The 27,898-nt window shown below is 42.6% G+C and overlaps 1 protein-coding gene across 3 annotated transcripts in view; it reads left to right on the top strand.

The window, feature by feature from the left end:
* Positions 1-27,898, top strand: part of Wdfy1 (WD repeat and FYVE domain containing 1) — a 49,462-nt gene that overhangs the window by 9,931 nt on the left and 11,633 nt on the right. Inside the window, exons 1-7 of one of the 3 annotated variants that reach the window (XM_028789444.1) lie at positions 6,978-7,186; positions 12,073-12,140; positions 17,224-17,297; positions 21,112-21,166; positions 23,418-23,568; positions 25,243-25,355; positions 27,674-27,800. In XM_028789444.1, coding sequence (XP_028645277.1) covers positions 7,128-7,186; positions 12,073-12,140; positions 17,224-17,297; positions 21,112-21,166; positions 23,418-23,568; positions 25,243-25,355; positions 27,674-27,800 — 647 coding nt within the window. In that variant the 5' untranslated portion in view covers positions 6,978-7,127. Of the gene's footprint in view, positions 1-6,977; positions 7,187-10,551; positions 10,574-12,072; positions 12,141-17,223; positions 17,298-21,111; positions 21,167-23,417; positions 23,569-25,242; positions 25,356-27,673; positions 27,801-27,898 lie in introns of those variants that run through there. The other 2 variants (XM_028789445.1, XM_028789443.1) reach the window with 2 other exon arrangements.

Genomic DNA, 27,898 nt, shown 5'->3' on the forward strand with positions numbered 1-27,898 from the left:
CATCCTTGGGTTGTCGACAGAGACTCACATCCCTGTTTAGTAGGCCTTCCTCCCTCTGGTTGACTTTAAACACCTGCAAGCTCTTCCAGAGGAACAAAGTGGAATTGTAACGAATGATAGTGGTTTCTAGAACCCAGCTGTTTATCTTTCCTTCCCTCTGTAAAATGCACTTAGCAAATTATTTCCTAAGTCAAGAGAGCATGAATGTGTACTTACTCACTTTATGGAGTGTTTTTTTTTTTAAATAATTCATGATGAAATATTCTCTTTATTTTTTGAGACAGGAATTCTCTCACATAGACTAGGCTGGCCTCAGACTCACTATTTACCCCAAGGATGGTCTTGACCTTTTAGTTTTCTTGGTTTGACCACTTTGGTGTTGGGATTCCATGTGTGAGCCACCACACATGGTGGTGCTTCAGCTGGAACTCAGGGTTGGCTGCATGCCAGGCAAGAATCCTACCAACTGATCTCAAAACCGTCTGTCTGATTACTCCTTTTCTTCATAGACCACACACAGGACAGTTCAGGACAGTTCTCTTTAAGATCAGAGTGAACTTGCAGCTGATGTTCTTGTACAGACTTTGGGTGAAAGGTCACCCGTCAGGGCAGCTTCCTCTCATTACCTCAGTTTCCTTGTTTGCCTTCAGGCAGGAGCACCTGAAAAGTTGTCTGGGGAAATTGGGGGTGCTTGAAGTCATTGTTGATGGGCGTACTAGGTTATGGTTGGTTTGTAGAAAATACCACTTGGCCAGGCTTTCCTGGGGTACCTGGGTACCCTCAAAGGGCCTCCTTACTATATTCCTCCAGCATTTCCTTCCTTGTGTGCTTAACTGATTTCCTCATACTCGCCGGGAATGGTGTTTGAAGGTCTGTGGGTATGGTTTTGTCCCATCCATCCTGCTCCCACATCCTGAGTTTCTGGATGTCGGCCCACCTTTCACCATCCTCACAGATCTAGCCTCATGACATTCTTCCCAGTTAACACCCTTGTCTTTACTCATCGAGTGCTGCCCTCTTAAGTTCTTCCAGTGTTTAAAACATTGTAAAGCTTACACCAGTGTGTGCAGTGTTGGTTCGATTGACTCATTAAACAAACCAATAAAGGACCAGAGAGCAGAATTTAACACTGACTGTGCTTACTCAGGTTAGTTTATTAGTCTTAGGTTTCCAGACAGCTCTGCTAGGCTATGAGAGAGCTGAAGGTTTTTGTTGTTTGTATGTTTAGTTGTTTTTGATTTTGTTTGTTTGTTTGTTTGTTTGTTTTTAACCTTAAGAAAGAGTGTTCCATGGACCCCATGCTAACTCCAGCCTGTCTAGATTATCCCTGCTTTCTGAAGTTTGACATTTTCCTTAGCACTGGAGTCACGAAAAATCATTTTAAAGACTGCATCTGTACTGGTTTCTCCAGTCACACAGAGAACCCATAGGACGCATTTCAGCCAAGTGTCCATGGATTCCTGGGGGCGGGGGATGCTACTCATTCAGGTGGTGAAGGGACCACTGAGAGCCGTCTTCTCTGGATGGAATCAGTAGGCTGTGAGACTGTGTCCCCTTGAGCTCTTCCTTATTCCTTCCTGTAATACAGGCCAGTAAGTGTATTCTTCTCTCAGCCAGGCTAAGCCCTTTGAAAATGAGACCAGTTTCTAGACTTTTGGTTTCGAGATACACTCAACAACTGTTCACTGTTTTGCCTCTCTGTTACCAAGGGAGACACTTTATTCTCTAGCGGAAATGAAGAGGTCAGAGTTCTAGAGACTTGGTTCGAAGGAAATGGCTATTTATTTGATAAAGGCAGACTGAAGTGATGGTGCTATCATTCCCTCTTCCTTTCAGGCTAACATCTTAGTGTTCTAGAAACCATCTTAGGTGCCAGAATTAAACATTTTTATTCGTATCCTCCGGAAGTACAGTCAGACTAGGACATGATACCCTTTGTCATAATGGCAGAAGTGTTTAGAGAGTCCTAAGTCTCAGAGTACCAGTGTCTCTACAAGAGGTCACAAAAATCAGCTTTCTACGTAGTTACTGTTTATCTGGTGTTTAATACAAATTGGTACCTTGGACTAACTTTGTAGCAGATTGTATATACTAAAAATTGCTTTTTAATTAATTGGTTGAACACTACCTAGTTATCAGCATAAAATTAGAAATTAGAATGATTAAATTGCTTTATCCTTTTTGTCTTGGGAGGAAAATTGGTGAAAGACACTAATTGGAAGTGGGGTGTGCTTGACTTCGGATTCTTCAGAAATACCTAAGTGCCATTGGAGACCACAGATGGGCATGTGCTCTTCAAGGTTACCATTCAGGTATCATAATGTGTTCTGGAAAATATGTAACACACCCAAATGTATGTCCTCACGGGTGTTGCCAAATGAAGAATCGGACTAAATAGTTCTACTAGGTGCTTCCTGGAGTGAGAGTCAGTGCCTTGAAGAAGAGGACCACGCTTTGCTTCCATCTTTACTCTCACTCCAGTTCCAGTGTGCCTTACAATGAGAAGAGCTCATGGAGGAGAGCTTCCTTACTCTCACTCCAGTGTGGCTTACAAGGAGGAGAGCTCATGGAGGAGAGCTTCGTCATTCCCTACTGTAGATTTTAACCTTGGTTGGATTAAGTCTTTGAGAGCATTTGAAGGAAAGAAAAGTGAGCCTTCCTCTCTGATCCTCAGGTGTGCCTTTCTGTAGATCGTACATTGACCTCCATGGTATGAGTGTTTAGTTCTGACTCAGGGCTGTGGCGTTGAGTCTGCAGTTCACAGGATAGTAACAAAACGCACCTAAGCCTTCCCTTGGCTAACAAGTATTATGAAGTGCTTTCCTGTGCCCTCTTCAGATGTTAGAGAATTTAGTTTGGGTGGATGCCAAGTGGGGATTCTGTATTCCAGTGAAGAATTAGCTTGAGATGCTGGCACACAAAGTATGTTTCAATCTTTTTTGACTATTTAAGCGTGATTCCAAAGTATTTTGAAATGTATTCTTTCCATCTGTATTAGGTAGCCTTTGGTATCCACAGACCTCCTCAAAACAGCTGCTTAAAGCAGCAGGTGTTTCACTCTCATGAGATGTAGGGCAGTGGCATGGTTTCTCTGACTCAGTTAGGCTCACTCATGTTTGTGAACAGCCTTGTGCCTCAGCCACTGAAGCTTGTTCCAGGCTTGTCAGGGGTAATTCAGCAGGATACCAACCTCCACCCCCAACACGCACTTTTTGTTACCTGTCATAGTTACTCCGAGGCAGGCTATACCAACCCCCACCCTAGCAGGAAAGGCCTTTCTCAGAAGAGCTCCACCATCACTTCAGATAACCCATCGGCCATTACAGACACCAGGCAGCCTACCAAGAGGAGTCAGAGAGAAGGCTTCTGCCCCCATGGGAAAGGCTGTGCTATCAGATAGTAAAGGGCATGGAGCAGAAAGGGGTAAAGAGTCGAACACACTTCAAACACAGTTACCTGTCACAAACGTCATATTTCATGCTAGGTCCAGCTCAATCCACACCTTGAGGTAGTGAGGGATTTTATTAGTATCACCATTCCTGTTTATCACAAAAGCCAAATTTTCTTTAAGATTTGGAGCTCAAGTCTAGTTCAACCTAGATCTTTCTGTGCCCTGAATCTCTTTTAAAGGAGACCCACACACACAACACACACACTATTTAATGCTTTGCTTAGGGTCATCCAGGAGGAAGACAAATGTCTTTAGACCTCATGGAATTCGTCCTACTAGTTAGCACAGCCACAATGGGTGCGACCCTGAAGACCACATGTCCGGAAGACTTCATGCTGTTACGGAGTTCTGCTCTGCTTGCTGACCTCACATCCCTCTTAATCTAAGAACTGTATGGAAACTGTAAGGGGGCGTCCAGCCCCTCACTGGACAGTATCTCTGATACTCACAATAATAATGCTTGATCTCTTTCAGGCATTGTTGCTGGAGCAGATTAATGATTCTGTCACCACCCTAAGAAAGAACTTACAGGTGTAGATTGTCAGCAATGACCGCCTTAGAAAAAATTTGGGAAAATAAAATGATAGTGAAGCCAGGTTAAGATGTTTTTGCTACTGTAATGTAGAAAATCTTAGGGAACAATCTGAAGCTCCAAAAGGCACACTCTTATTAGTTGAGTTAGGGGCCCATTGTGGTCAGAGAACAAGAACAGTGACAGCACCTGACTCTCACTGAGGCTGGACAGTTGGTGATTGGTTCCTCAGTCCAGTTTTGCCCTTAGCTTTCTGATAGTATCAATTGCTGATGAGTAGATATGCACTCTGAGGATTTAAAGCAGGTATGGCTGATTTTTATATAAAAGTTTAGACTTGTGATTCTTTTAAGATTCTAAAAGATTACTTTTAAAGATAAATAATAAAATAATTAATCCTTTCTTTGTAGCTGCAGATTGCTGCCTGCCAGTAAGAGAAATTGGTTAAGAAAACTACCTTGCTTCCTTACACTTTGTTAATCTATAACAAGTTGCTTAGTTATGAGTGTACATGGGTTCTTGGGAATAATTAGTTTTCTTTACCCATACTATATAATGTTATTTCTTGTAAAGGTATTGGGGAGCATATTATTTTTTATAGTCATTCACTAGAAGAGAACTAGAGCGTGATCACATTGTAATTTTTACTGCTTGAAAGATTTTGCTGGGACATATAAGCCATAGGAGAAAGAATACAGTTGTTGGAACATTGTTTCTTCTACCCCCATCAACTATGTATGTATATGTGTAAGGTATGTATATGTGTATGTATGTGTATGTGTATGGTTTGTGGAGAATGTGTTGGAACTCTGTTCCATCCATCAAATCTGTGTATATGTAAAGTTTGTTTTACTTGTTTGTGTGTTTTTGTGTTGGAGTTTGCTCCATTCAGCAACTGTGTGTGTGTGTGTGTGTATAGGTATGTATGTATATATATGCATGAAATGCTTGGAGTCCGCTTGTTGGAACTTTGTTCTATCCACCCACCAAGTATGTGTATATATGTGTATATATGTATATGTGAAATGCTTGGAGCATGCTTGTTGGAACTTTGCTCCAGCCACCCAGTGTATGAATATGTATATGCCCTCTGTATGTGTGTGTGTGTGTGTGTGTGTGTATATCTGTGTATTTGTATATGTGAAGTTGCTGGAGCTTGTCTTTGCTTCAACCATTCTCCGTGTATATGTGCGCATGCTTGAATTTTCTTCCTTTTCTTCTCTAATCACTGGCTGCCATCAGCTGCAGCCCTCTTTGGGTGTTATCGGCACCGACACCCGTCAGCTGCCGTCAGCACTAATTCGGACTGTAATCGACATTCTTTGGTGTCAAAGCTGGTCTTCAGCAGTGCTTCGTTTTCCTTTGTTTGGGAGTTGCTGCTTTAAGGGAACATATATGGAAATATATAGAAAGGCTTGTTTACTTTTTAAAAATCATGCAAAGCTGCTTTTTAAAATTGAGTTGTATCTTTTATGAAAGATTTTGTACAAAGAAAGTTTTACATTGTGAGATTTTTATCACCTAGTAAGAGCTGGATAAAACTGGACAAGGCAGCTGGATAGTCAGACATACTGGCTTGTATTTGTAAGAGATGGCTTTCTGCTTATTTCTGTCCCCTAAAGCATAAACTGGAGGTAAAAATGTCCATCATCTTTGCCACAGAGTAGCTTGCTCTTTGCAGATCATGAGCTTTTTCGGAATACCTGTGTAGCTTTAGAAAGCAAGAAGTCTGTATCTACATATAGTTCAGTGCTTTGAACTTACAGGAGCTCAGCAGAGACAAACTTAGAGGGTAGAAGCTTATTGTCTTACATCTTTCAGCCTTTTGGGAGAATCTATTGCCCAGCCTTCTTGCATCTGGTTTCTTAGGTTTTGTCTGCAGGCACCGTGTTCTGCTCCTTTGGGAGTGATCCTATCTGGGTCTAATCCATTCACAAACCTCTAGCTGTTCCTTCCATGTATGTCTCCTTGTGGAGGCCAGAGTCCCTTCCCTGATCTGTAGTGGCCCGCAGGAAATGTGACCCCCTGATACACTCGAGGATGTCCCTGACTCCCAAGCCTGTCCTAGGCACAAGTTCACCTTGATGGACAACAGACCACTGAGTTCTTAGTCTGACACATAGAAGTCTCTAGAGTAGTCTTGTTAAGAAGGGAAAGTATCCATCATTTACTTTAAGTTGCCTCTGATTCTTGTGCCTGAGGCTGCAAACAGCTTAATCCTTCTCTCAGTTTGTACTCCTCAGCCGTGTTTGCTTTTAACGGTGATGTTGACAGACACATTCTTAAGGCATGGAGTATTTTTGTGTTTGCTATTTTAGATAGCCACACTTGAACACTAAGCAAAATCCAATCCTGGCGCTCATTCCAAAGTGGGTACTTGTGAGTTTGCCAGAAGGTCCCCATGGGCTCTGTGTTGCTGCCCTCATATCCTAACAAGGATCTAGAGTCAGTGCTTGCTACTACACTCGTGTCCCCTCCCCTCACTGTCTATTTCTGATTAGTCAACCTTATAGCTGCAGAGCTAGAGTGTGCTTTATACAACTTAGCTATCTAACTTTAACTCAGCTCTTTTAAGGTAAACTGAGTAATTTTGGTCTAAAAGATGGGTCAATAAATAAAAATACTTGGCACCAAGCCTGAGAAACCACTTTGGGTCTCCAGAATCCACATGGTAGAAGGAGTGACCTGACTCCCATAAGTTGTCTTCTTCTGACTTCCATCTCTGTGATGTGTACATGCGTATGGACTAAAGTGGTGACTTCAACACACACACACACACACACACACACACACACACACACTTCAAATAAAAGTATTAAAAGAGAAAACCACATTTTATTCACATTTTCCCATCCCTTTTAGTCTTCATAATTATTTTTAGTGACTAAACTATTAAATTACTATGCCATTTGCCAATATATTTCATTATTTACATTTTTTTTTTTTTTACAAATCTTGATTCTGTTTTTTTCTCTATTTGATTCTCTTCAGAACCAGTTATCAGGCTTAAAATCCCTGAATCCAACAGTTTGTCATCTTTGAAACGTAGTAAACACTCATTTGTACTGGTTGGTTCTCTTCTACCACTGTGAGTTCTGAGGACCGAACTCCGGACATCCCGCTCAGAGGCAAGTCCTCCATCCAATGATCCATATTGTTGATCCTGCCATTATTTTTTTCTCACCTTTTGTGATCGGGCCAAGGTACGTGCAGCCAAACTCTTGCTAAAAGATTCTAATTTAAAATGCTGACACAATCTCAGAGCCTGCAGTGGGCAGTCAGTACTGTTTGAGTTGTTCCTGCTTTGTTCTCCACAGCTGTGGAGGACACAGACACCTAGTGTGGGAGATTTACAGTACAGCAACGCAGTCTCTCACAGCAATGGAAGCAATCTCAGCTCTGCGCTGTTCCGTCCTCTTCTAGATTGGTGGTAAAGCCCTCCACAGGGCTAGGGCTGTGTGTCAACCTGTAAGCTGTTTATATAGGCTTAGAAAGATGCACTTCCGTCCCAAGTATCTTTGGAAAAACAGACTATTGTTTGAAAACAGGCATTGGGAAAAACTAATGATTCTGAGATGTTTCTTTGAGGAAGTTTCTCTTTTAGGCTCATAGGGTCTTGGAGGATCAGAGATGATTCAGCCATTAGATGAATAATAGAAAAGGTGTCAAGGAAAACAGGACCTGACTTTAGGTGTGGGAGTAGAGAGTTGTCAAGTAGTAAAGAAATATTCTGTTGGATTAGTTCATCACAGGTGAGGAAACAACTTCAACATAGGTCTTTCAGAAAGCACTGGGCTTACAGGCCACAGAACCATCAGATCTCAGTACTTAGTGCAGCCTGCTTATGTACTTGTAAGATTTTGAGTAATTCACATGTAGTAAAATATCACACAACTGTTAGTGTTGCCTGTAACTTACGGAATAGCAGGCTTTGTTTCTAATTTGCTAAGTGTTCACTTTGTTGTTGTTGTTATTGTTGTTGTTTTAAGCCTGGGATTTCTTAAACTTAGTAACTTGCACAGTTGAAACCTATTTTTTAGGCCGGGCAGTGGTGGCGCACGCCTTTAATCCCAGCACTTGGGAGGCAGAGGCAGGTGGTTTCTGAGTTCGAGGCCAGCCTGGTCTACAGAGTGAGTTCCAGGACAGCCAGGGCTACATAGAGAAACCCTGTCTCGAAAAACCAAAAAAAAAAAAAAAAAAAGAAGAAGAAGAAGAAAAAGAAACCTATTTTTTATATTCCCATTAAGCCAAGGAGAAGCACTGATCATAATATGGAAACAAATTCCAAGGTAACTTGTAACATCGGAAAACTTGGTTTAACATGTAGATTCTTGAGAATCCCAGGGTAAGATTTAATGCTAGTTTGACTGACCCATAGATATGGAAGATTTTAGCAGCACAGGAGGTGAAAGGTATGGTTTGAAAGCAAGAAGTCTGGGTAAAGGTCATAAACCTGGATTCTAGTACCCAGCGAGGTTGTCCTTTTCTGTCCTTATATGGTAAATGGTTTTGAAGGTAAACGTTTCAGTTTCCTAGCTTGCTGTTTGAGTCCTACCCAGGTTCAGATTTGTGCCAACCAAGTTGTATGCTGTTTGTTCTACAAAGAAAAATGATTCCATCTTCCAAATGCTGGAGTCTAGGTAAGTGGGATCTGAGTTTGACCTTGGGCTAGGTTAAATATCATTCTGAAGGTCGATCTTGGATATCAGGTCCAGTGATGTGTGGCAGAGATGGGCTTTTAACATCATTCCCTCAACACTGGGTTTCCTAATGTCTGAACGTTGCCCTTTCTGAGCACAAAGGGGAAAGTGTATTCCGCTAAATCCATGACCTTCGTGGCAACAGTTTTAGTGAATTACCGAAATCATCTTCTTCCTTAGGCTTAGAAATGTTGACGTGATAGCGGCCAGATTCAACTCTGTGGTGGCCCTGTTGCAAATTAAGCCAGGGAACTTAAAGGAGAGCTGCATGGAGCTTCCCTTGATCTTCACATGTGGCCTTTGTACCTGGGAATCAGGCAGGAGCAAGGATTGTTGAGTGGACTTTATGCACGACTTGGAGTTGGCCTTTTATTTATTACACTGCTTTGGTGTCATTTATTGTGCTGACATGTAGCCATAACATTTCTGATTTAAGCAACATGGAGTATAGTCAGCACAGGTAAGGCCCCTTTGGTGAATCAAATCTCAGGCTAATCCTTGTATGCTCCATTGAGGTTTTAAGAGAAGGATTTGTGTTGAAATAGTATCCACCCTATCATCTACCTAGAAGGACCAGACCAGTCTGTAGAGAGAAGTTCATGGTAGAGTGGTGAGGGAAAAGGTTGTGGGGCATAACCTGAGAGGACCACATGGAGACTTGAAATATGGCAACTGGAGAGTTTCAGGGCCTGAGCTGGAGAGTCACAGGATCTAAGTTTGTCACTTGGATCCTGGGTTTGAGATCACCAGTACTGGATGTTGAGTACAATAATAGTGGGGTAAAGTGTGGCCTTTTGGGATGTGTAGTTGGCATTGGGTATACCAGAGGTGAGCTCTGGGCTGGGAAAGAAACCAAAAGGCAACATGAGAGAAGACTAGGGTGTGAGTGACAGGCCCTGACAGAGGTGGCCAAGCTGAAGACAGGAGAGAAACAACAACATGATGTTCTTTGTTTCTTGACAAAACATTAGCCAGGCATGGTGTACACACTTGTAATCCCATACTACAGAGGCTGAGACAGGAGGATCCTGACTGAGCCAATCTGAGTAACATAGTAGTAACAACACCATGTCAAAATAAAACAAAACAAAACAAACCAACAACCTCCCAAACAAAAACCTAAACAGTGACATAATTACAATTGTTATATTTAAAGAAAGATATAATTATTTATTAATTATTTTTAACATCAGGAAATATCTACTGTTGTTCACATTTCTGATTACTTTATGGTTTATTTTTAGTTTTGTTTTTAAAATCAGAATTAAACTAAGATTCCCACGTTGTATATTTGGTGTATTTCTTAAGCTTGCCCTTCTGTCTTGGTTTTTGTTGTTGTTGTTGTTGTTGTTTTTTTGGTTTTTTTGAGACAAGGTTTCTCTGTGTAGTCCTGGCTGTCCTGGAACTCACTCTGTCTGTCTTGGTTCTTTTCCCTTTCAAATTATTGTAGAAGGAATTGTATCTTTTGTATGTAGACTTTCCCAGTCTTGATTTTGCTGAACTACCTTTGTTGTGGTGTTTAGCAGGTTCTTCTGTCTTTCTGTCCTCTCTGTGTGCTGAAAGTAGTAGCTGGATCTAGCAACCTGGTCGGATTCTGTTGGGCTTAACATGTACATAAAATAAAGTAGGGTGATATACTGTGTCATCTAGGAAGTGAAGATCCCTTTAACCACGCACAGTAGTCTCTACAGATGTTGAGAGTAGTAGGACATGCTCTACTGTGTGGACACAGCTCTAGTGACCATCCCCAGAGCCTCCTCGTTTTCTCTGGTGACAGCTCCCTCACATCTCTGCAGTCTGCCTCGCTTCCGCAGAAGCCATCAGCCATTCCTGAGTTTTGTCTCTACGGAACAATTTTACTTGTCTAGAACTTCAGAAAGAAATAACTAGGTAAACAGATGGAAATCTGGTCTAAACATTTTCAAACCGTTATGTTGCTGTTAGAAATAGACGTTTATTTGTTTCTGTGTTTATGTGTATGTCCGTGTGGGTGTGACACAGGGATGGAGGTCAGAGGAGAACCCATGAAGTCAGTTTTCTCCTTCTACTGGGTATCAAGGATTGAGGACTTCATTCTTTGTGGCAAGCATCTTTATCCAGTGAATCACTTGCCAGCCTGTTATTAGGAATAGAAACATGACAGTCTGAGAACAACAGTGGGTGATGAGAAGCCTGTGGTAAAGCAGACACCACTAGAATGTAGGACCCAGAGGGAACTAGGGAAGAAGAACCCCCAGGCTGGCCCCAGTGCTCGCCTTTGCAGTCCATGTGCATGCTGCCCTTTGACTCTGCTCTCCTTTGTCACTGCTGCACACACACAGGATATCCTCAGAGTCCGTGAGTGTTCTGATGAGAGAGAAGCCAGAGAGTGCAGGACAGTTTCCTCCAGGGTAGGAGGCTGGGAATTGTGGATAAGCCAAGCCTCTCACTGACTGAGGCACTTACACCCCTGCTCCTTCCCCATCCCCACTCCATTTCTATAAGCATAGCCCTCTTTTCTGGTTTTGCTTCTGTGGGATAGGGTTTTGCTATAGTGTCCTAGGCTGGCCTCTAAGCCATGGTGACCATTCTCATGCTCTAGTCTTCCACTACAGGGGTGTTGGGCATGTGTCCCTGTACCCAGCTTTTCTTCTTTGTGTCCATGATGCTTTCCCCAATGTCTCCTAGTGAGACTGACAGGTGACTATGTTGACACAATTTGTTTTACCCAGAAAAGTAGTTGAGAGTTCTGTTTTCTTTGTATGCCATTATACAATGAACATTTCTACATTATTAAAATTATTTGACATCTTGACTTCTGGATATTATATAAATTAAAATAGTCATACTGTGTATAATTTATAATGTAATTATACATGTATACCATACATAATATATTAACTTTTGTCTGTATATGTATATATTTCTCTTTGAATAACTTTGTAAGATCAATCAGAGGATGTTAAATTTTTTAATTAAAAACAGAATTGTCCTGAAACACAAACAAAGACAGCCCAATTATATGCCGAGGAATCCACTGAGGGTGACCGTTCTCATGACTTAGACATCTTTTATGCACATTTTGGAGAATAAGCCTTTTCAAAAGCATTGTGACAAACTTTCTCTACTGAGGTTACCGTGCTTCGCACTACTGACTCTGTAGAGATGTGAATGCTGTGTGTGTGAGGTAAAAGTTGATGTGTGTGGGGAGTCCGAGGCCACTGGGAGATGTTTAAAGACGACACATGTGTCTGTGAGTACTGGGCACAGGCCTCAGCTCTCGTCCGTTGTGTGTGCTGATTTTTAGTATTAGAATGATCAATTCTGTCCAGCTCACTATTGCATGCCCTTCAGGAGGGTTTAAATAGAGATAAAATGACTAAGCACCCCACACCCTTTTGTCTCCACAGAACCATCCGAGTATGGCTGAAGAGAGACAGCGGCCAGTACTGGCCCAGCATCTACCACACAATGGCCTGTAAGTCATAGACTTTTCCACATACGGACCTTGTTTCTGACCCCTTGGGTGATTTAAATTTTAGAAGACCTGGCTAAAAATTGCCACTGGATTTCAGAATGAGTGCCTTTGTTGTCCAAGACTTCTGACAGGCTATAATAAGCCACAGGAAAGCTCCTTTTACAGAGGCAGTTGGTCTACCAGCCTAACTGAAACAGGCCCAAAACTGGAAAAAAAAAAAAAAGGATTTTTAAAAAAAAAAAAAAACCAAAGGAGTATGTGGAGCACATAAGCCTTTTTGTAGCTCCTGAGTGAACAGCCACAGCTGTGGGGCTGCTTCAGGCGCTGTTCCTTAATGAGGGGTTTCCTTGAACTAAGGGCTTCCACTATCAGATGACCCCCTAGGAACAGAAGAGGATTTGTTTTGAGCTTAATGGTTTGTTACTGAAGGTCATTGTGAAGTTCCTACGTAAGAGGGCTTGTGACAGTTGTCCTAGTCCTGGTGACACTGGTCACAGCTTTTCTGAGCATTCCAAAACTGTAAAATCTGTGTCAGTACGGATTGCCAGTCACTCAGCACAGCACGGACAGTGGGAATCATCCTTCCGAACACCTCTCCTCTCTCAGCATTCACTCATGTATTCATTGTGTGTGCAGTGTTGGATCCTGTAATAATCTCTGCCAAAAGTCAGTGGTTTATCAGTGTTAGACGGTCCAAGAGCTTTGGACAGCTGGTCAACTTTGTTATGTTTATAATATCACTAAGTAAAAATGAAATCCTGCTTAAAGCTAAGTTTGCAATGGAACACTGAGCATATCGGAAGACTCCCTGAAAGGCTGCTCACAGTACGCCAGATAGTAGAACCTTCTCTTCACCTATGTCTGCATGTATTGTGGTTGTGTAACCTTGGTTTCTTACACCAAATTCTCCCCTTGAAATAGGAAGCACCCGATGTCTTAAAGTACTTAAGGAGCCTGTTTGAGCAACAGAGCCACAGGAGGTGCTATCCTCTGGGCCTCCTTAGCTACAACAGCCACCCAATAGGTTTCTTCTACTGGACAGAGATCTTCTTATTTCCAGTGGCCCAGCCACAAATCTGATAGCTGGAAGGAAGCAATGGTCTGAGAACTCATCCCAGTACCAGCAATGTTTTGTCATCATGGCGGGACACCTCTCAGGCACTGTTGGTGTTATTCTTCCCACCCCCTGACCCCCTGCTTTTCTCTGTAGTACATATTTTGGTCATAACAACCTCTTGGGTCCTGGACACTGAGGCCCATGTTCCTTAGAACCATAGACTGAGATAGTTATGCCCCTCATTGGTTATTACTTTCTGTAAGTTGTATCCCTCCCACCCACCCACCCCCGACTCTACCTGCAGTGTTGGGAAACTATGTTCCTAGCCCTCCAACCTCCAAATATTTTTTACAACTTTATTGTGAATTAAAAGTAATACATTTCATCTATTTATTTTGTGTGGAAGTCTAGAAGACAGCATGTGGAAATCTGTTCTTCTACCATGAGACAGCAAATGCCTTTAACCACTGAGCCCTCTTGCTGGCCCCTGTTCTTCTGATTGATGGTTTTTTTCCTCCCATTAGGGCACCAACACCCAAGCATGGCTGTTAGATCTTGAGCATGTGACCATGGTTCTCTTTGTCCCCATCCATCTTACTGGGTGTCACTGGCTTTCCTGAGGTAGTTCCCAGTTACAGAAGGAAGGGCTGGAAAGAATAGTCTCTGGTCTCATGCTGGCTCACACCTGCATGCCAAGTGTGCTTCTGTCCATGGTCAGCTTGTTTCCAGCTGCTGCTGATGCATTCTGTTGTTGCAGTTGTTAAGTGAGACAAGATGACACTCTGTAACCTGGCCTTGCACTCAAGGCAGTTCTTCTGTTTTTTCCTCCCCATTGCTGGGGTCCCAGTCATGAGCTTCCATGCACAACTCAGTCACTCTTTGGCGCCTGTGCTGCAGTAGCACGGCACTAAAGACACAGCGCATGATTTATGAAAAGCAACTGTTATTTCAAATGACATTTCTTGGATAAATAAGTTTAAAATACAAGAAAAAAATGTCGTTTCTACAAACTATCTGCAGATTACTGGATCTGAGATGTTTAGTGGCCATCTACCAAGTTCAACTTTCCTGTGACCAAGGTAACAATATCTTGCCCCGCATGGCCAGTCTTGCTCTATAACCTTACTTCCCTTAGCAAGAGTCACTTTCAGACTCTGCTGTGGCTGAGAAAAGATGAAGACTCAGTTTCTGTCTTCCTTTATGCACCGGGCCTTTTTTTCCTTGGCAAATATAATTTGATGATGTCATTATAACAGCCATTTTATGGATAAGGAAATTGAGGCTGAAGAGATTTGAGTCAATTGCTTGTGGCTGTAATTCTGATGCACCACTGCTTATGACTGGAGAACCGTGCTGCCCACCAAAAGGATGAGATGGATCCACAGATGACATATGTACAGTGTTGATGGCAATATCGAGATTTCATGGACCAGACGGTCTCTGGCCACTCACTCAGCTCTCCGTTATAGTATGAAAGCAATAGTGAACAGGGAGAAGCTCTCCTGGGCTCCAGCACCACAGACTGTGCCTAGAACCTCAGTGGGTGCATCTGGCTGTCTGCTCTGAGTTTTACATGTGTGATCTCAGACTCGCAGGTGCCTTTTATGTATAGATTGCCATTAGTTTGAAAGATGGTCTTGTGTTTCTCCTCCTTGCAAAGCTGTGTGAGTAGTTGACCCATCCACCCTTGTTTCTAAACTGTACATTGCTTACCCCAGTAGAAACCTCAAATCCAGGGAAGGAAGGAAGGAAGGAAGGAAGGAAGGAGGGAGGGAGGGAATGGTATTACTATATCCAAACCAAACTAGAGAAGCTTTTTAACTCAAAAACTGTAGGTCTACGGGATGGCTGAGTGGATAAGTATATGTCGTATGAGCCTGACCACCTGTGTTTGGTCTCTGGAGCCCTCAGTGGAGAGAGAAAACTCCTGAAAGTTGTCTTCTGATCTCCACATGTTCACTGCCTCACACGTGTGCCCTGACTTACTCACACAAGACAGTAACAACAACAGCAGCAAATGTAGCAAGTCTCTAGCATCATACAGTTACTCAGCAGTGACACTTTTACAAAGTGAGGAATTTTACATATTTATGTGGTTTTATGACAGTGTCAGGCATCAGAAGAACTGAGCCTTGAAGTCAATACCAAAATTTATCATCAGTTGATAAGAAAGCAAAGCTGGTAACAGTGAGTCTTAAATCATCATAGCAACTGCTTTTTTAATTGTGAGATGTCATGTGTGTCTGTGTGTATAGCAGTGTGTTTGTGTTTATAATTATCTTTTAATTCAGACAGCCTAACTTAATACATGTAGCTGGCCTCAAACTCTCAGAAATTCTCTTACCTCTACTTCCCGGGTACTGGGATTATCGTCCTGTGCCTCTGTGCCTGGTGGAGACTACTGGTGATATATCACCAATTTTTTTCTTTATTTTTTTTATTTTTATGTTTTTGTATAATGTCAGTATCTACCTTCACATACAGCACTCTCGAATGCAACTGAAGTAGTCCTATGTGTAGTTGTACAGTTGTCTCTGGGTACAGTTTTGTGTTATATTTTATATTTTCATGGGCAGAATATGAGCCCAAGAACTGGAGAGATTGCTCAGCCTGTAAAGTGTCTGCCACACAAGTAAGAGGACCTGAGTCCAGATCCCCAGAACCCACAGGCTGGGCATAATAGTGCTGCTTGCCTGTATCATCAGCATTGTAGGGCACGGGATAGAAAAGTTGGTGGAAACAGGCAGGTCCCAGAAGCTCATTGGCTGGTTAGCCTGGCTGAATTGGTCAGCTACGGGCCCAGTGAGAGATGCTGTTTAGAATCGTAAAGATAGCGATCAAAGAAAGATACCTAATGGCTACCTCTGGCACATGCACACATACATGTATATTAAGAGGTATGTACTGCTGCCCACCCTGGCCACCATATTGGATAGATAGGTAGGTAGGTAGGTAGGTAGGTAGGCAGGCAGACAGACAGACAGACAGACAGACAGACAGACACACAGATTAAAAAAAGCATAAGCCTATTGGAATGAGGAAACTTCCTTTGAAGTTTTTTTTTTCTTTTTGGCTTTTCCTTTTGGGCTTTGAAACAATGCTCTGCATGCAGCCCAGCAGCATGCGACTTGCAAGTTGGCCTTGAATTTGTGATCTTCCTCCCTCTGCCTTCCCACTGCTCAGTTACCAGCTTGTACCTCCCAGCCCGTCTTCCCTTTATTTTAATTCAAGCCACACACATCTGGCTCATTTCCCCCTGTGTTTTCCTGTGTGCTGCTTTTGTTGTTAGTTTCAATTCTTTATGCTGAGTGAACCCAAACAGTTCTGTCTCCAAATATTCAGTTTTAGGAATCTTGTTCCTTCCAATTTTCAGAGGACAATTTGGAGTTTCTCTTGTTTGAGAAACATAGTTTGTTGCCCATGATTCCTGGAAGAGAGCTGGGCTGGCCACAATGGGTGTGTTTGTGAAAGAGGCCGATACTGGTAATATCAGTCATAGCTCTGCTCACTACAGCGGCTGTGTGCTGTTGCAAAGGGGAGTAATTCTTTTTTTTTCTACTGGGAAAATGTAATCCTGTGGTGGCTTTCCTGGCTTGCTCACACATGCCACAGGATTGGAATTCAAATGCCAGTACCCTTCATATTTAGAGTCCACTTAATCATTGGTCTTTTCTGGGGAAGGGCGGCAGGGCAGCGTGATGCGCAGAAGCACTGGTTCCCGGAGCCATCCATGCTAGGGGGGGGGGGGGGGGGGGGGGGGGGAGTTCCACCCAGACGAGACTTCATGCCGCCTCACATCACCAGAACTCTAGAAGTAACTGTGAGAAGACTCAAGCGTTCCAGTTTAGAATTTAAATCATGGGGAACCTCAGTTATATTTTCAGTGTGGAAAATTTATTTTTCATAAAGCATTTATGTCTAGTTTTTTAACCTAACCCACATAACTCTTCTTAATAGCAGTGTACTTTAAACAATGGCTTCCAGTGCTTAGCTTTTCTCATGATGTAGTCTTGATCTTTTCCACAGCTCCTTGCTCTGCTATGGCTTACCATCACGACAGCAGGCGGATATTTGTGGGCCAGGATAACGGGGCTGTAATGGTAAGTAGGGTCCATGTATTCAGTATGTCCTGCGTAAGACTACCCCATGCTTGCTTATGCTGAGCAGGTTGTTTGTCATGAGCAGTGTCTAATTCATTATGGATGATAGACTGAAGATGGGTTCAATTTAATTAGTGTTTATAAATCAATTTCCATGGGTCTCAAAATGCTCTCATGGTTAGAGTCTCAGTGCTTGGGTCACCCACAGAGCACAGCCTTTTTACAGTGGACTAGAGGCCTGTAGCTGCTGCCACCTTTAACACGTACCTCTGTGTACGTGTGTCTGTGTAAGACAGAGCTGAGAAGAAGGCTCAGCTATTCATCCAGGAACTTCTGTGATTCTGGGGAAAGCAGTATACCTCGAACCACCTTTGGTGAAGAATGGGATATTTAAATTTTCAGTCTGTTATTGACTGGTGTTTTTTGAGTTTGTGTGTATATATCTATTTTTGTCCTTAAACAAAATATAACTCTGTATCACGATGACCATCATTCTACATGTACATTTTCGTGGTCTGTAGTGTTGTATAGTCATTAGATCAAGTCAGCACCACCACTTTGGAATTGCAGACCATCTGCACATCCCCCACAGAATGCTTGCATCCATCAGCAGTTACTCCACAGAGCATCTCCCTGCTGCCTGCCTCTAATCTACTTTCTCAGAATGTTTGTCCTACACATTTTATGTGAATAGAATCATGTATATGTAGCTTCTTATGTGTATCTTGAGGAGTCTTCTCTGTTGCATTTTGGATTAGTTACTTCACCCCTTTTAGTGGTGGACCAGTATTCTCCTAAGTAGAGCGACCTCACTTTGCCCACTGCTAAGTTGGTTGGCATTGGGATTATCTCCTTGTGGGACTGTCTCAGACATGGCTACTGTAGCATTGTGGATGTCTCTGTGAATCTGCATTTTTCAGTTTGTTGACTTCGTAGGAATGGAATTTCTGTGTCATGAGGTGAATATTTAGTATTTCAGGAAATCCTTTATCCACTTTATTTTTATTTTTGAGATAGAGAATACCATGCTTTATAGCCCATGCCTTTACCTCCAAAGTGCTGATCTTGGAAGCAAGTGCCACTATCCTGTGTGCTGGGTTTAGTTTCTAAGTTCTTGCTTAGTACTGAATACTAGACTCCAGTCAGACATACAATTTGCAAAATTCTCTCCTATCCTAAGGATTGTCTTTTCACTCATTTTTAAGTTTTGTAAAGTTCAATTTGCCGCCTCCTCCTTCTCCTCTTCTTCCTCCTCCTCCTCCTCTTCCTTCTTCTTCTCCTCTCTCTCTCTCTCTCTCTCTGTCTCTCTCTCTCTCTCTCTCTCTCTCCTTGCTTGTACTTTGGCTACAATATCAATGAAGCTATTAATTACCAGATTCAAGGTCATTTTCTAGTTTTCATAGGAATATATTAACCTGTGGCCATATTACTCTGAGTGTGCCTGATCCTATCACACAGATACTTCATGCTTATCTTTTCTTCTAAGAGTTTTCCCTTGAGGGCCCAGGTCTGATGGAAGAGGGCGTCTTAGATGGGTGGTACTGAATGATAGAGGAAGGACCCAGGCAAACCTAAGACGTGGATAGCAGCCTGGTCATGCAAGGCCTGCAGATAAAGTTTTACATCTTATTATAAATTTAGTGAGAGGCTATCAAGAAGTTTTAGACAGGCAAATGCTATAGTGTATTTCACATTGCCCCCCCGCCCCCACACACACCTCTTTTGGATAAGATTTTGCTACATTGCTTAGGCTGATCCTAGAATCTACTGTGTAGCCCCCATTGGCCTCAAAGCTATAATCTTCCACTTCACCCTCTAGAGTGATGGGGTTATAGATGGGATTGTTGTGTCTGGCTGTATTCTTTAAGGACTGACTCTATGCTCTATGGAGATTGGATTGGATAGTCAAAAAAAAAAAAAAAAGGGAAGTCAAGTTTCTATGGCAACCAGGAGTCTGGGCTGTCAGGGGCAGTGGCATCAGAAATAGACAGAGTGGAGTACTTAACATGGCCCCTGGCATTTCTGAGGGCATGAAGGAAGACGTCAGGTGACCGCAGATTTGGTGCTTGAACTAAGTGGTCTGTGATGCCTTTTACAGAGGAAGGGAAGGCCCAGGACAGTAACTGGTGACGGGAGAGAGGCAGCAGAGAAGGTTGAGATCAAGCTGTAATTAGCTGCCTGTGTTTATATATAAACAGACGTAAGAGTGAGTAATCTTAATAAAGCTAGAAAGGAGATCAAGATTGGCAAAGGGGAAGGGTAGAGCCTGGGTACAAAGACACAAAGGTCATGAGAGAAGAAAAGGGTCTGAGGTGACAGAGGGGTGGCAAAATGGTGGATCAGGGAGAACCATCAAAACAGTGTGTTGGAAAGTGTCCTAAAGCTTATCTAGTATTTTACGTGTTAATTAAAAAGAAGATAAGTAAATATATAAGGCAGCCAGCAGGGTAGGAAGAAGCACCTCTCGTTACAGACAGAAGCTTGGAGCAGAGTGATAGGAGAGGGACCGTGGTGTAGGAGAGGGATCATGGTGGAAAGCCTGTCAGTGGTTAGTGTAGCTGACCATAAGAAAAGGGTTCCACTGAGAAACCACAAAGGATCTTGTGTAGGCCAAAGAGCTTCATTGTTGTTTTGTTGATTTGTCTTTTAATGTAAAGATGCCTTGATTATGTCTAAGGACTAAGAAGAAAGTCGAAAGGAAGGGTATAGGCTGCTGCCCTGGGATTCATACAGCATTGGCCGGGGGCAAGGACTGCTCTACACAGAGTAGCAGTCAGTGGCAAAGCTCTGCCTATCTCTGTCCAAAGACTTCCTAGGGATGTCATGATGGTACACATGCTCCCTTGAGATAAGAAACCCTCAGTGTAAGCTGCAGGCACCTTCTCCAGGTGCCGGTGTGTAGTCTCTGCACATCTTCTGAGGGATTCTTCAAGTCCTGTTTTTGGTTGAAGGGCAGGCTGCTGTTACTGCACATGGGAAGCTATGACTCCAGCACAAAGGGACCGTGCAGAGCTAATCCTGCTGCAGTCAGCAGTTGATCCCCAGGTGGGCCTACCACTTTGTCTAGATTCTCATTTACAGTACTCATGAACTTCGGTATCCACCAAAGCCAGACTGAGGACAGGAAGTCTGTCCTTCTTTCTGTGTGCTTTTCTCACTCTCAGTCAGTCTACAGTTAATAATCTGTGTGTTTCATAGCACCTTAACAATTTAACATTGACCAGTAGGAGTCCTAGTTAATGCATTCTCTTTTGACTTCCATTTATTCTCTGCGTTACAAAAGTGTTTGCTTTTTTCTCCCCTCCTAGTTATTTGGAGAATAAAAATATCAAAAGACCCTCCACAATCTCTAAAACTCGTGTTTTAGAGGATATATTTGTACACACAACATGCATATTTTACTCATTAAATTGCTGAGCCATTTCCATGTCTATTCTGTAAGTCATCAACTTTGTTGATAACAAGTCTTTAATGTTGTGTTCTTTAACCATTATTTTGAGGGGTTTATTAATTATTTTTGTAGAGCTGAAGCAGAAAAATGAACAAACATTTGCAGTTAGGTCGTAGCTGGTCTCTGGAGGAAGCACTGCACTAAAGTCTGAACTGGCACAGTTTGTTTGTAGGATGCCAGCTGTTGAAATTCTCCTTGAAGGAAAGGGGACCTAGGACAGGTTTGCAGGGAGGAGCAGTTCCCACCCCTCTGTAGCTCATCCTGAGCGCTGTGTCTCTTTGGACCTTGCTTCATTTTTCAAGTTGAGCTCCTGTCGTTTTAAGAACTGTAACTTGTCTTTTTATTGCGTATGCTTGCTTTTAGGAATTTCACGTGTCTGAAGATTTTAATAAAATGAATTTTATCAAGACCTATCCAGGTAATGACACACACTCTGGCACACGTACACATTTAGATACATAGACATAAAGCTAGAATGTCCTCTCCTATGACATAAGGTAGGTTTCCAGGCTAACATTTCCATTGTATTGCACTAGTTACGTGAGAGATAAGTCATTTATCATCCTTTCCTGCATCCTGGCATTTACAGTTTTGTATATTGGGTTATGGTGCAAGAGTTAATTTCACCATTCTTTCTGTTATTGGAAGAAGATATGCACTGTTTCCAGGTTTTGATTAACATACAGCACAGTATACATGTATGTGTTTGTGTGTACATGCACATGTCTGTGAGTGTAATTAATAGTGTAATACATGTATAAATGTGTGTGCTCTCGACTGTGACAATGACTCTAGATGTTTAATCTTGATGACTTCTACTTAAGACCAACTCCTGCAAGCAGAAGAGCCAGGTCAGACACTACAAAGTTATTTTAATGCTATGGAAATGTGTTTGCTAATTCTTCCCAAGCAGAAGTGCTGCTCCATGGGGAGCCCTCTTGCTGGATCTTCCCAACACTGCTGCCTTATTATTTGATACCAGATTGATAGAAAAGTTCACAGTTTTAAAATGGCCTGAGCTTTACTTAGTGTTGGTCATTTGTTTTCCATGAATGTCCATTCGAGATGTGTGCTTCTGTTCCCATGCAGTTGGAGTGTGCTGTAGCTGAGTTAGAGGGTGTCCTTTGGAACAAATGTGACAAACGTTTTGTAAAATCTGTATTTAAGGTGGCAGAGTTCTCTGTGTGCTATATGTTTTGTGGTGGTTTTCATGTTTGCATTTCATTGGTGATTTATGACATCTTAAAAACCATGTGGAAGCCTGAATAGGGTTGCCACATTTTTAATTTTACCCCAAGGGAGAATTTAGAAACTGTGGGTGAAGCAGGGTAAGCATTCACCATCCTGGCCTCAAGAAAACATTGAAAAACTTCAACAACAGAAAGAATCTAAGCCTGTAAACAGGACAGCTCTTCCTGAGAGTCAGCCTGAGGTCTTGACCATGAGCCGAGATACACCTTGTCTTTCCCCAGTTTGACAGCCATGAATTTAGTGGGAAAAAGTGGGGTCAGTCAGATCAAAGTCATCTTTTACTTAAAAGATTTATTCTATGAATAAAAGCCACATCTCTCAGCGTTTGTATCTGAAATTAATAAATACCCTGTGTTTGTGGAAATTAGAAATACCATTAAATCAGAAAAAAGTGAAACAAAAGCCACTTAGCCACCCAGTCACCCACCAGGGTCTGTTTGCTTGAACCTAGAGCCGAGAGCTGCAGCAAGCACCCTTGAAGTTCCGGGGTCTTCAGGAGCATGTGGTTTGTGTGCATGACAATTACATTGGCTCTCTATGTTCTCAGTTCTTCTGGAGCAGCTCACAGAGCTGAGGCAAAGGTCGCCTTTTCTGTTTCTCGCCTCTAACTTCATTAGCTAGAGCATTTATTAGATACCAACTGTGTGCAGAGTTGTATGCCAGATGAAGCAGAGTCATGCTACTGCCCGGGGGAGGCTTGGAATCAGCTGGAAATATTTCAGAGGCTGAGTTATAGGAAAGCTTCTTCCTTTCTCAGCTACTACGTCAAAGAACTTTACAGATGGTCTGTCTTTACAAATAATAATAAAAAACTATACATAAAAAATTTAAAAAACTTATTGATAATTATTTGTTTTAAAATGGGTATATCTTATGTTAGACAAGTACAAAAGATATTAGCCAGGTATATAATTTACTCTTCTGATTGCAGTGACCAAAGACCTAACAAAAGACAAATTAAGAGAGAAAAGAGGGTTTGTGTTATCTTAAAGTTTGAGGGCACATCCATCCTTCATGGCAGGAACAGTCATGCGTTGTAGTAATCACCAACTACAACCCACCTTTGCTCTGTTGAGAAAACCCCATAATTGTCATATAGACAGGATATTAAAGTTGTCAGAACAAAAATTAAAATGTTCCTTCGAACATAGGTGGGCAGATAATTAAAAAAAAAAAATCTCTTTTTTCGATTCTGGAATCTTTCTTGAGCACAGATGGTTTCCTCAATGGCTCCTGGCTTCTGATAGTCTTCCATTTGGGGTGGTCCAGGGCTTTGGGAAGAGGCAGATTATCTGGGATCTTCCTGGGATCATGCCTGCATAGTCACTTTCATGCTGTGGAGGCTGAGCCCCAGCTCTCTCCCTGTGGAGAGCTATTCCTTCCTGAAGGGCACTGACCCTCCCTTTGTCTCCCTGCAGCCCATCAGAACCGAGTGTCTGCTATCATCTTCAGCCTGGCTGCCGAGTGGGTGATCAGCACTGGCCACGACAAGTGTGTGAGCTGGATGTGCACACGCAGCGGGAACATGCTTGGCCGGCACTTCTTTTCATCGTGGGCTTCTTGTTTACAGTATCCTTCAGAGTGCCTGACCCCTCCTCGCCTCCCCACCTCACCTCCTTGCTGCTGCTTAATTTGGAATTGAATTGTTAGCTGTTCTGAAGACAGAGTGACCCCTGTGGATTTATCCTAAAATCCAAGAACCTCCAGGTCTCCTTTTCTTTGGTTATAGAGCTTGTCTGTGAAAAATAATGACATAAATGTGTTTTCTGTGGGTGCTGTCAATTTTTTTTTTTACATACAAAGTTGTAGGACCTGGCTAATGCAGGCCCTGCCCTTCATTCCTTTATTACAAAATGGAAGACTGTGCCTCACTCTCTGCTTTACAAGTGGGCGGCCAGGAGCAGCATACAAAACTGCCTTCTATGCCTTTTTTTTTTTTTTTATCTGAAAGGGGGCTTTAATTCTTACCGTACTCTCACAGGTGCCTCGAATTTCCCAGATGATGATAATCCCTGCTTTAACGTTCCAGCTTTACCCATAGTGCACCTCTGCTCCAGGTGACCTGTGATTGCTGTGTGCACCGATGCTGACAGGAGATACACTGACAGGATGAGGGTGATGAGCAGCAGACAGCAGACAGCTCCCTGTGTAGTTCTCTCTTATAGTTGAATAGAAGAGTGAAACTCCTTCCCTCCCCTCCCCCCTGCTCCGCCATCAGAAATTTTCATTTAAAACATTTGTTATGAGCCAAGAAGATGGCTCAGCGGAGCAGGTGTTTACCACCAAGTCTGACAACCCAAGTTTGGTCACTGGGTCCAACATGGAAGAGAACTAACTTGCGAATATAGTCCTCCGACCTCTGCACATGCATCATGGATAGTGCCATGGCACACCTCTCCCACAAACAATTGTAGAATTTCTTTCTTAATTTTTGTTACAAATGAATACACAACATGAGATAGTTAAGATAAAAATATAAAGTAGCACCATACAGTTTGGGCTCGAGGGAGAGGTGCTCATCTGTTATATTCTAAGTGAGTCTTTCTGTCTCATATAAGACCTCTCTCTCATAATGGCTTTGCAGAACACAGCACAAGATCACAGCCACAGCTGGCTTGTAGTTCTCCCGACCTCGGCTGTATAGCTGTCACTCTGTTGTTTTCTATCCAGCACTAGTGTCCTACAAGTGTCCATGGTTACAGAGTGAGAGAGGAATGAATTGCTACTGGTACTTAATATGCTTCGAGATGGCTGTCACAACATAGCTGAGTCCGCACTACGGAACTCCTCACCCGGAAAGTAAAGTAAGCTGTCGTCGTCATTTAAAGTTGGGTTATCTAGGCAAAAAGAAAGATAAGTCCATGTCCTGTACTTGCTGTCAGTATGACATCATTTTTATGGATATTTCATAAAACAACATCCGGTTCCATTGTGTGTGTGTTTTAATGGTTTCTTAGAACTTGACTGTAATTGCCTGTGTGCCGTCTCTACCGGCTCTCATGATTTTTATGGCTGGTTCCTATGATACTGTCCTCGATGTAACCGTTGGATGGATGCTAGCTTTCCTTATGAATCTGGTGCTTGCTTACTTTTTCTTTCAGTGTATACCTATCACCTAACTGTCATTTGCTCATTGCCTGTCACATTGTGATCCCAGGTTTGCGGTCAATGGCTGGCTTTGCTTGGTGTATGCGAGTGTATTGAAATGGGTCCTGTTACCTTTCCTTGACTGCTTCTCCTCAGGTATGATCTGGATACTCAGCATGCCTTTGTCGGTGATTACTCGGGACAGATCACCCTGCTGAAGCTGGAGCAGAACACCTGTTCGATTATCACGACCCTCAAGGGACATGAAGGTAGGCTCCACTCACGAGTTTGTCACCTAGGTCAGGCATCCAAATTCAGTCATCAGCTCTGTGGGTTTGGGAGTGGTCCACTCCTTGTGAGCTGCCATATTTCAGTTTGAGTTCGGTGTCCTGGAATTGAAAAAAAAACTTAGGGTCAGGTCAGTTTCATACATCAGAAATCCTGTCTAAATTGTTCATATGGATGCTTTGTATTTGATTGATTGATTTTTTTAAGGCAGATCTGATGCTAGCGCAGGCTGACCCAAAACTTAATGTGCAGCTCAGGCTAGCCTCAGTTCATAATAATCCTCCTCCACCAGTCTCCTAAGTGCTGGGGTTACAGTTGTGAGCTACCATACCCAATAACCTTTAAAATTATTGTTTCCATAAGAACTTTTTTGGAAGGTTTGGAAGGGTGGGCACAGTTTTTGATCCCAGGGCCTGGTTCATGCCAAGTGAGAACTCTACCACTAACCTATGCCTCCATCCCCAGACCATTTTTTTTAAACAGACCTTTGGAACAATTCTCGTTATTGCTGTTCTGATTTTGGTAGTTTCTAGAGTGGTGCCATTAGAGAAACTACATGGGCTTGTCAGCCTTACACTTGGTCACTGTACTCTCGGTCAGGAGTAGATTCGCTCATTGTATGGTGGTGGGTTTCTATAGAAGAGCGTAGAATTCCCATTGGCTGAGTTGGCTAAACCTTTTAGGTACATGTGAATGATGAGTTAGCTCATTGACCACTGAGCTGAAATGTAGCATGGTTTTTATAGAGATTGCTGGATCCCATTTCTGTTGAGTCACAGATTGGAACTTTGGGGTCCTGTAGTTTAGACTGAAGACTTGTTGAAAGGATTGATGTGGATCTGTTTAGGATGGTACTTGTACTTAGCTAGTACCATGTACTTCGGCTTTCCAATGCAGCACGCTGGGTGTATCACACACTGCAGCACACTGGGTGTATCACACACTGCAGCACGCTGGGTGTATCACACACTGCAGCACGCTGGGTGTATCACACACTTTCGCTAAACTCTTTAGATGACCTAGACTGTCCACCACGATCAGGACTCTGGGGGAAAGGAGAAAGGAAAATGAGCGATGCTTTGAAAAAAACTTAGAAACTCTGTTGCAGAGAAGCAAGGCTCCCATCGCAGCCCCTCCCAAGCATGGCAGAGTCTCTCATGACCTCTGGTCCTTCAGGGTCTCTGAGCTTCTGACAGCAGAATGGGTGCTAAAACTACTTGGTGGTTTTCAGCATCATCAGTGTGTTTATCTATGATTTAGGCTGCTGACTGACACATGAGGGCCATAGGATTCAACACAATTCATGGGGAAAAAAAAAATAGGGCCACTAAGCTTATTTTGCCAACTACTTTTTGCTTTGTCCTTCACTTTTATTCTGTTTTGAGAAAGTTTACGTGAGAAGCTGGCTTTTCTTACTTGCTTGTGCATGTGACCTCTTCACTTCTGAATACCTCCAGGAGGATTATTGGCACATCACTGGCTCACTATTACTGTTTGTTAGCAGCTAGTGCCTAGATCAGTAGTAACAACTGAAGACACCTCTGCAAGAGAAATCTCTAGAAACAAAAAAATTTTCCCAAGGGAATCCAATTTGATAAGTTAGCAGTGTGTGGAGTATAAAGACTGAGTCTTTCTTTCCTCCTTCCTTCCTTCCTTCCTTCCTTCCTTCCTTCCTTCCTTCCTTCCTTCCTTCCTTCCTTTCCTTCTTTCCTTCCTTCCTTCTCTCTTTCTCTTTCTTTCTTTCTTTCTTTCTTTCTTTCTTTCTTTCTTTCTTTTCTTTTTTCTTTCTTTCCTTCTTTCTCTTTCTTTTTAAACTTCTTTGGCATATTTACTTGGTAAACTTACTTTTTTTCTTGAGGCAATAATTTTCAAAACATCTTAGGGTAAATGTCTATAAAGTCTCGTGGGTCAGGAGTGACCTAGATTTGTATCTTGCATAAAATGTGCACCACAAACTGTGCGTGTTTATTCATGACATATTGGGATTTTTTTTCCTCTTCAGAAGTTTTGTGAATTGATGTTTTTTATCTAGCTACTTTATAAATTATTGGTACAGAACAAGGAAAAACTTAAAAGGCCTTTGTATTCAGAGCTGTGTGGCTCAGAAATCTTCAACTTCCAAGTTTGGATAATGGATTTACAGTGTTTTCTCCATGACTCATGCGATTGTGGTTTGAATGACCCTTTGTATGCCAAGATAGATGTTTTACTCAAAGGCTCAGCTGATGGTTGGGTTTCCCACAGTCAAGCCTGTGTGTCCTGATGCTGAGTTCTGTTTGACCCCTCTTTACATCCCTAGGTAGTATCGCCTGCCTTTGGTGGGACCCTATCCAACGGTTACTCTTCTCAGGAGCATCCGATAACAGTGTCATCATGTGGGACATCGGGGGACGGAAAGGCCGGACACTCCTCCTCCAGGGCCACCAGTATGTCACCATTTGGAAGGGAAATCAGAGGCACAAGGGGAGGGCACTGGTACTCTGTCCTGTCGTGCAAGATAGCAGCAGCCTGATCGGACTGAATT

This window comes from Grammomys surdaster, unplaced genomic scaffold, assembly GCF_004785775.1.
Source record: "Grammomys surdaster isolate TR1022 unplaced genomic scaffold, NIH_TR_1.0 125833, whole genome shotgun sequence".
Lineage (NCBI taxonomy): Eukaryota > Metazoa > Chordata > Mammalia > Rodentia > Muridae > Grammomys > Grammomys surdaster.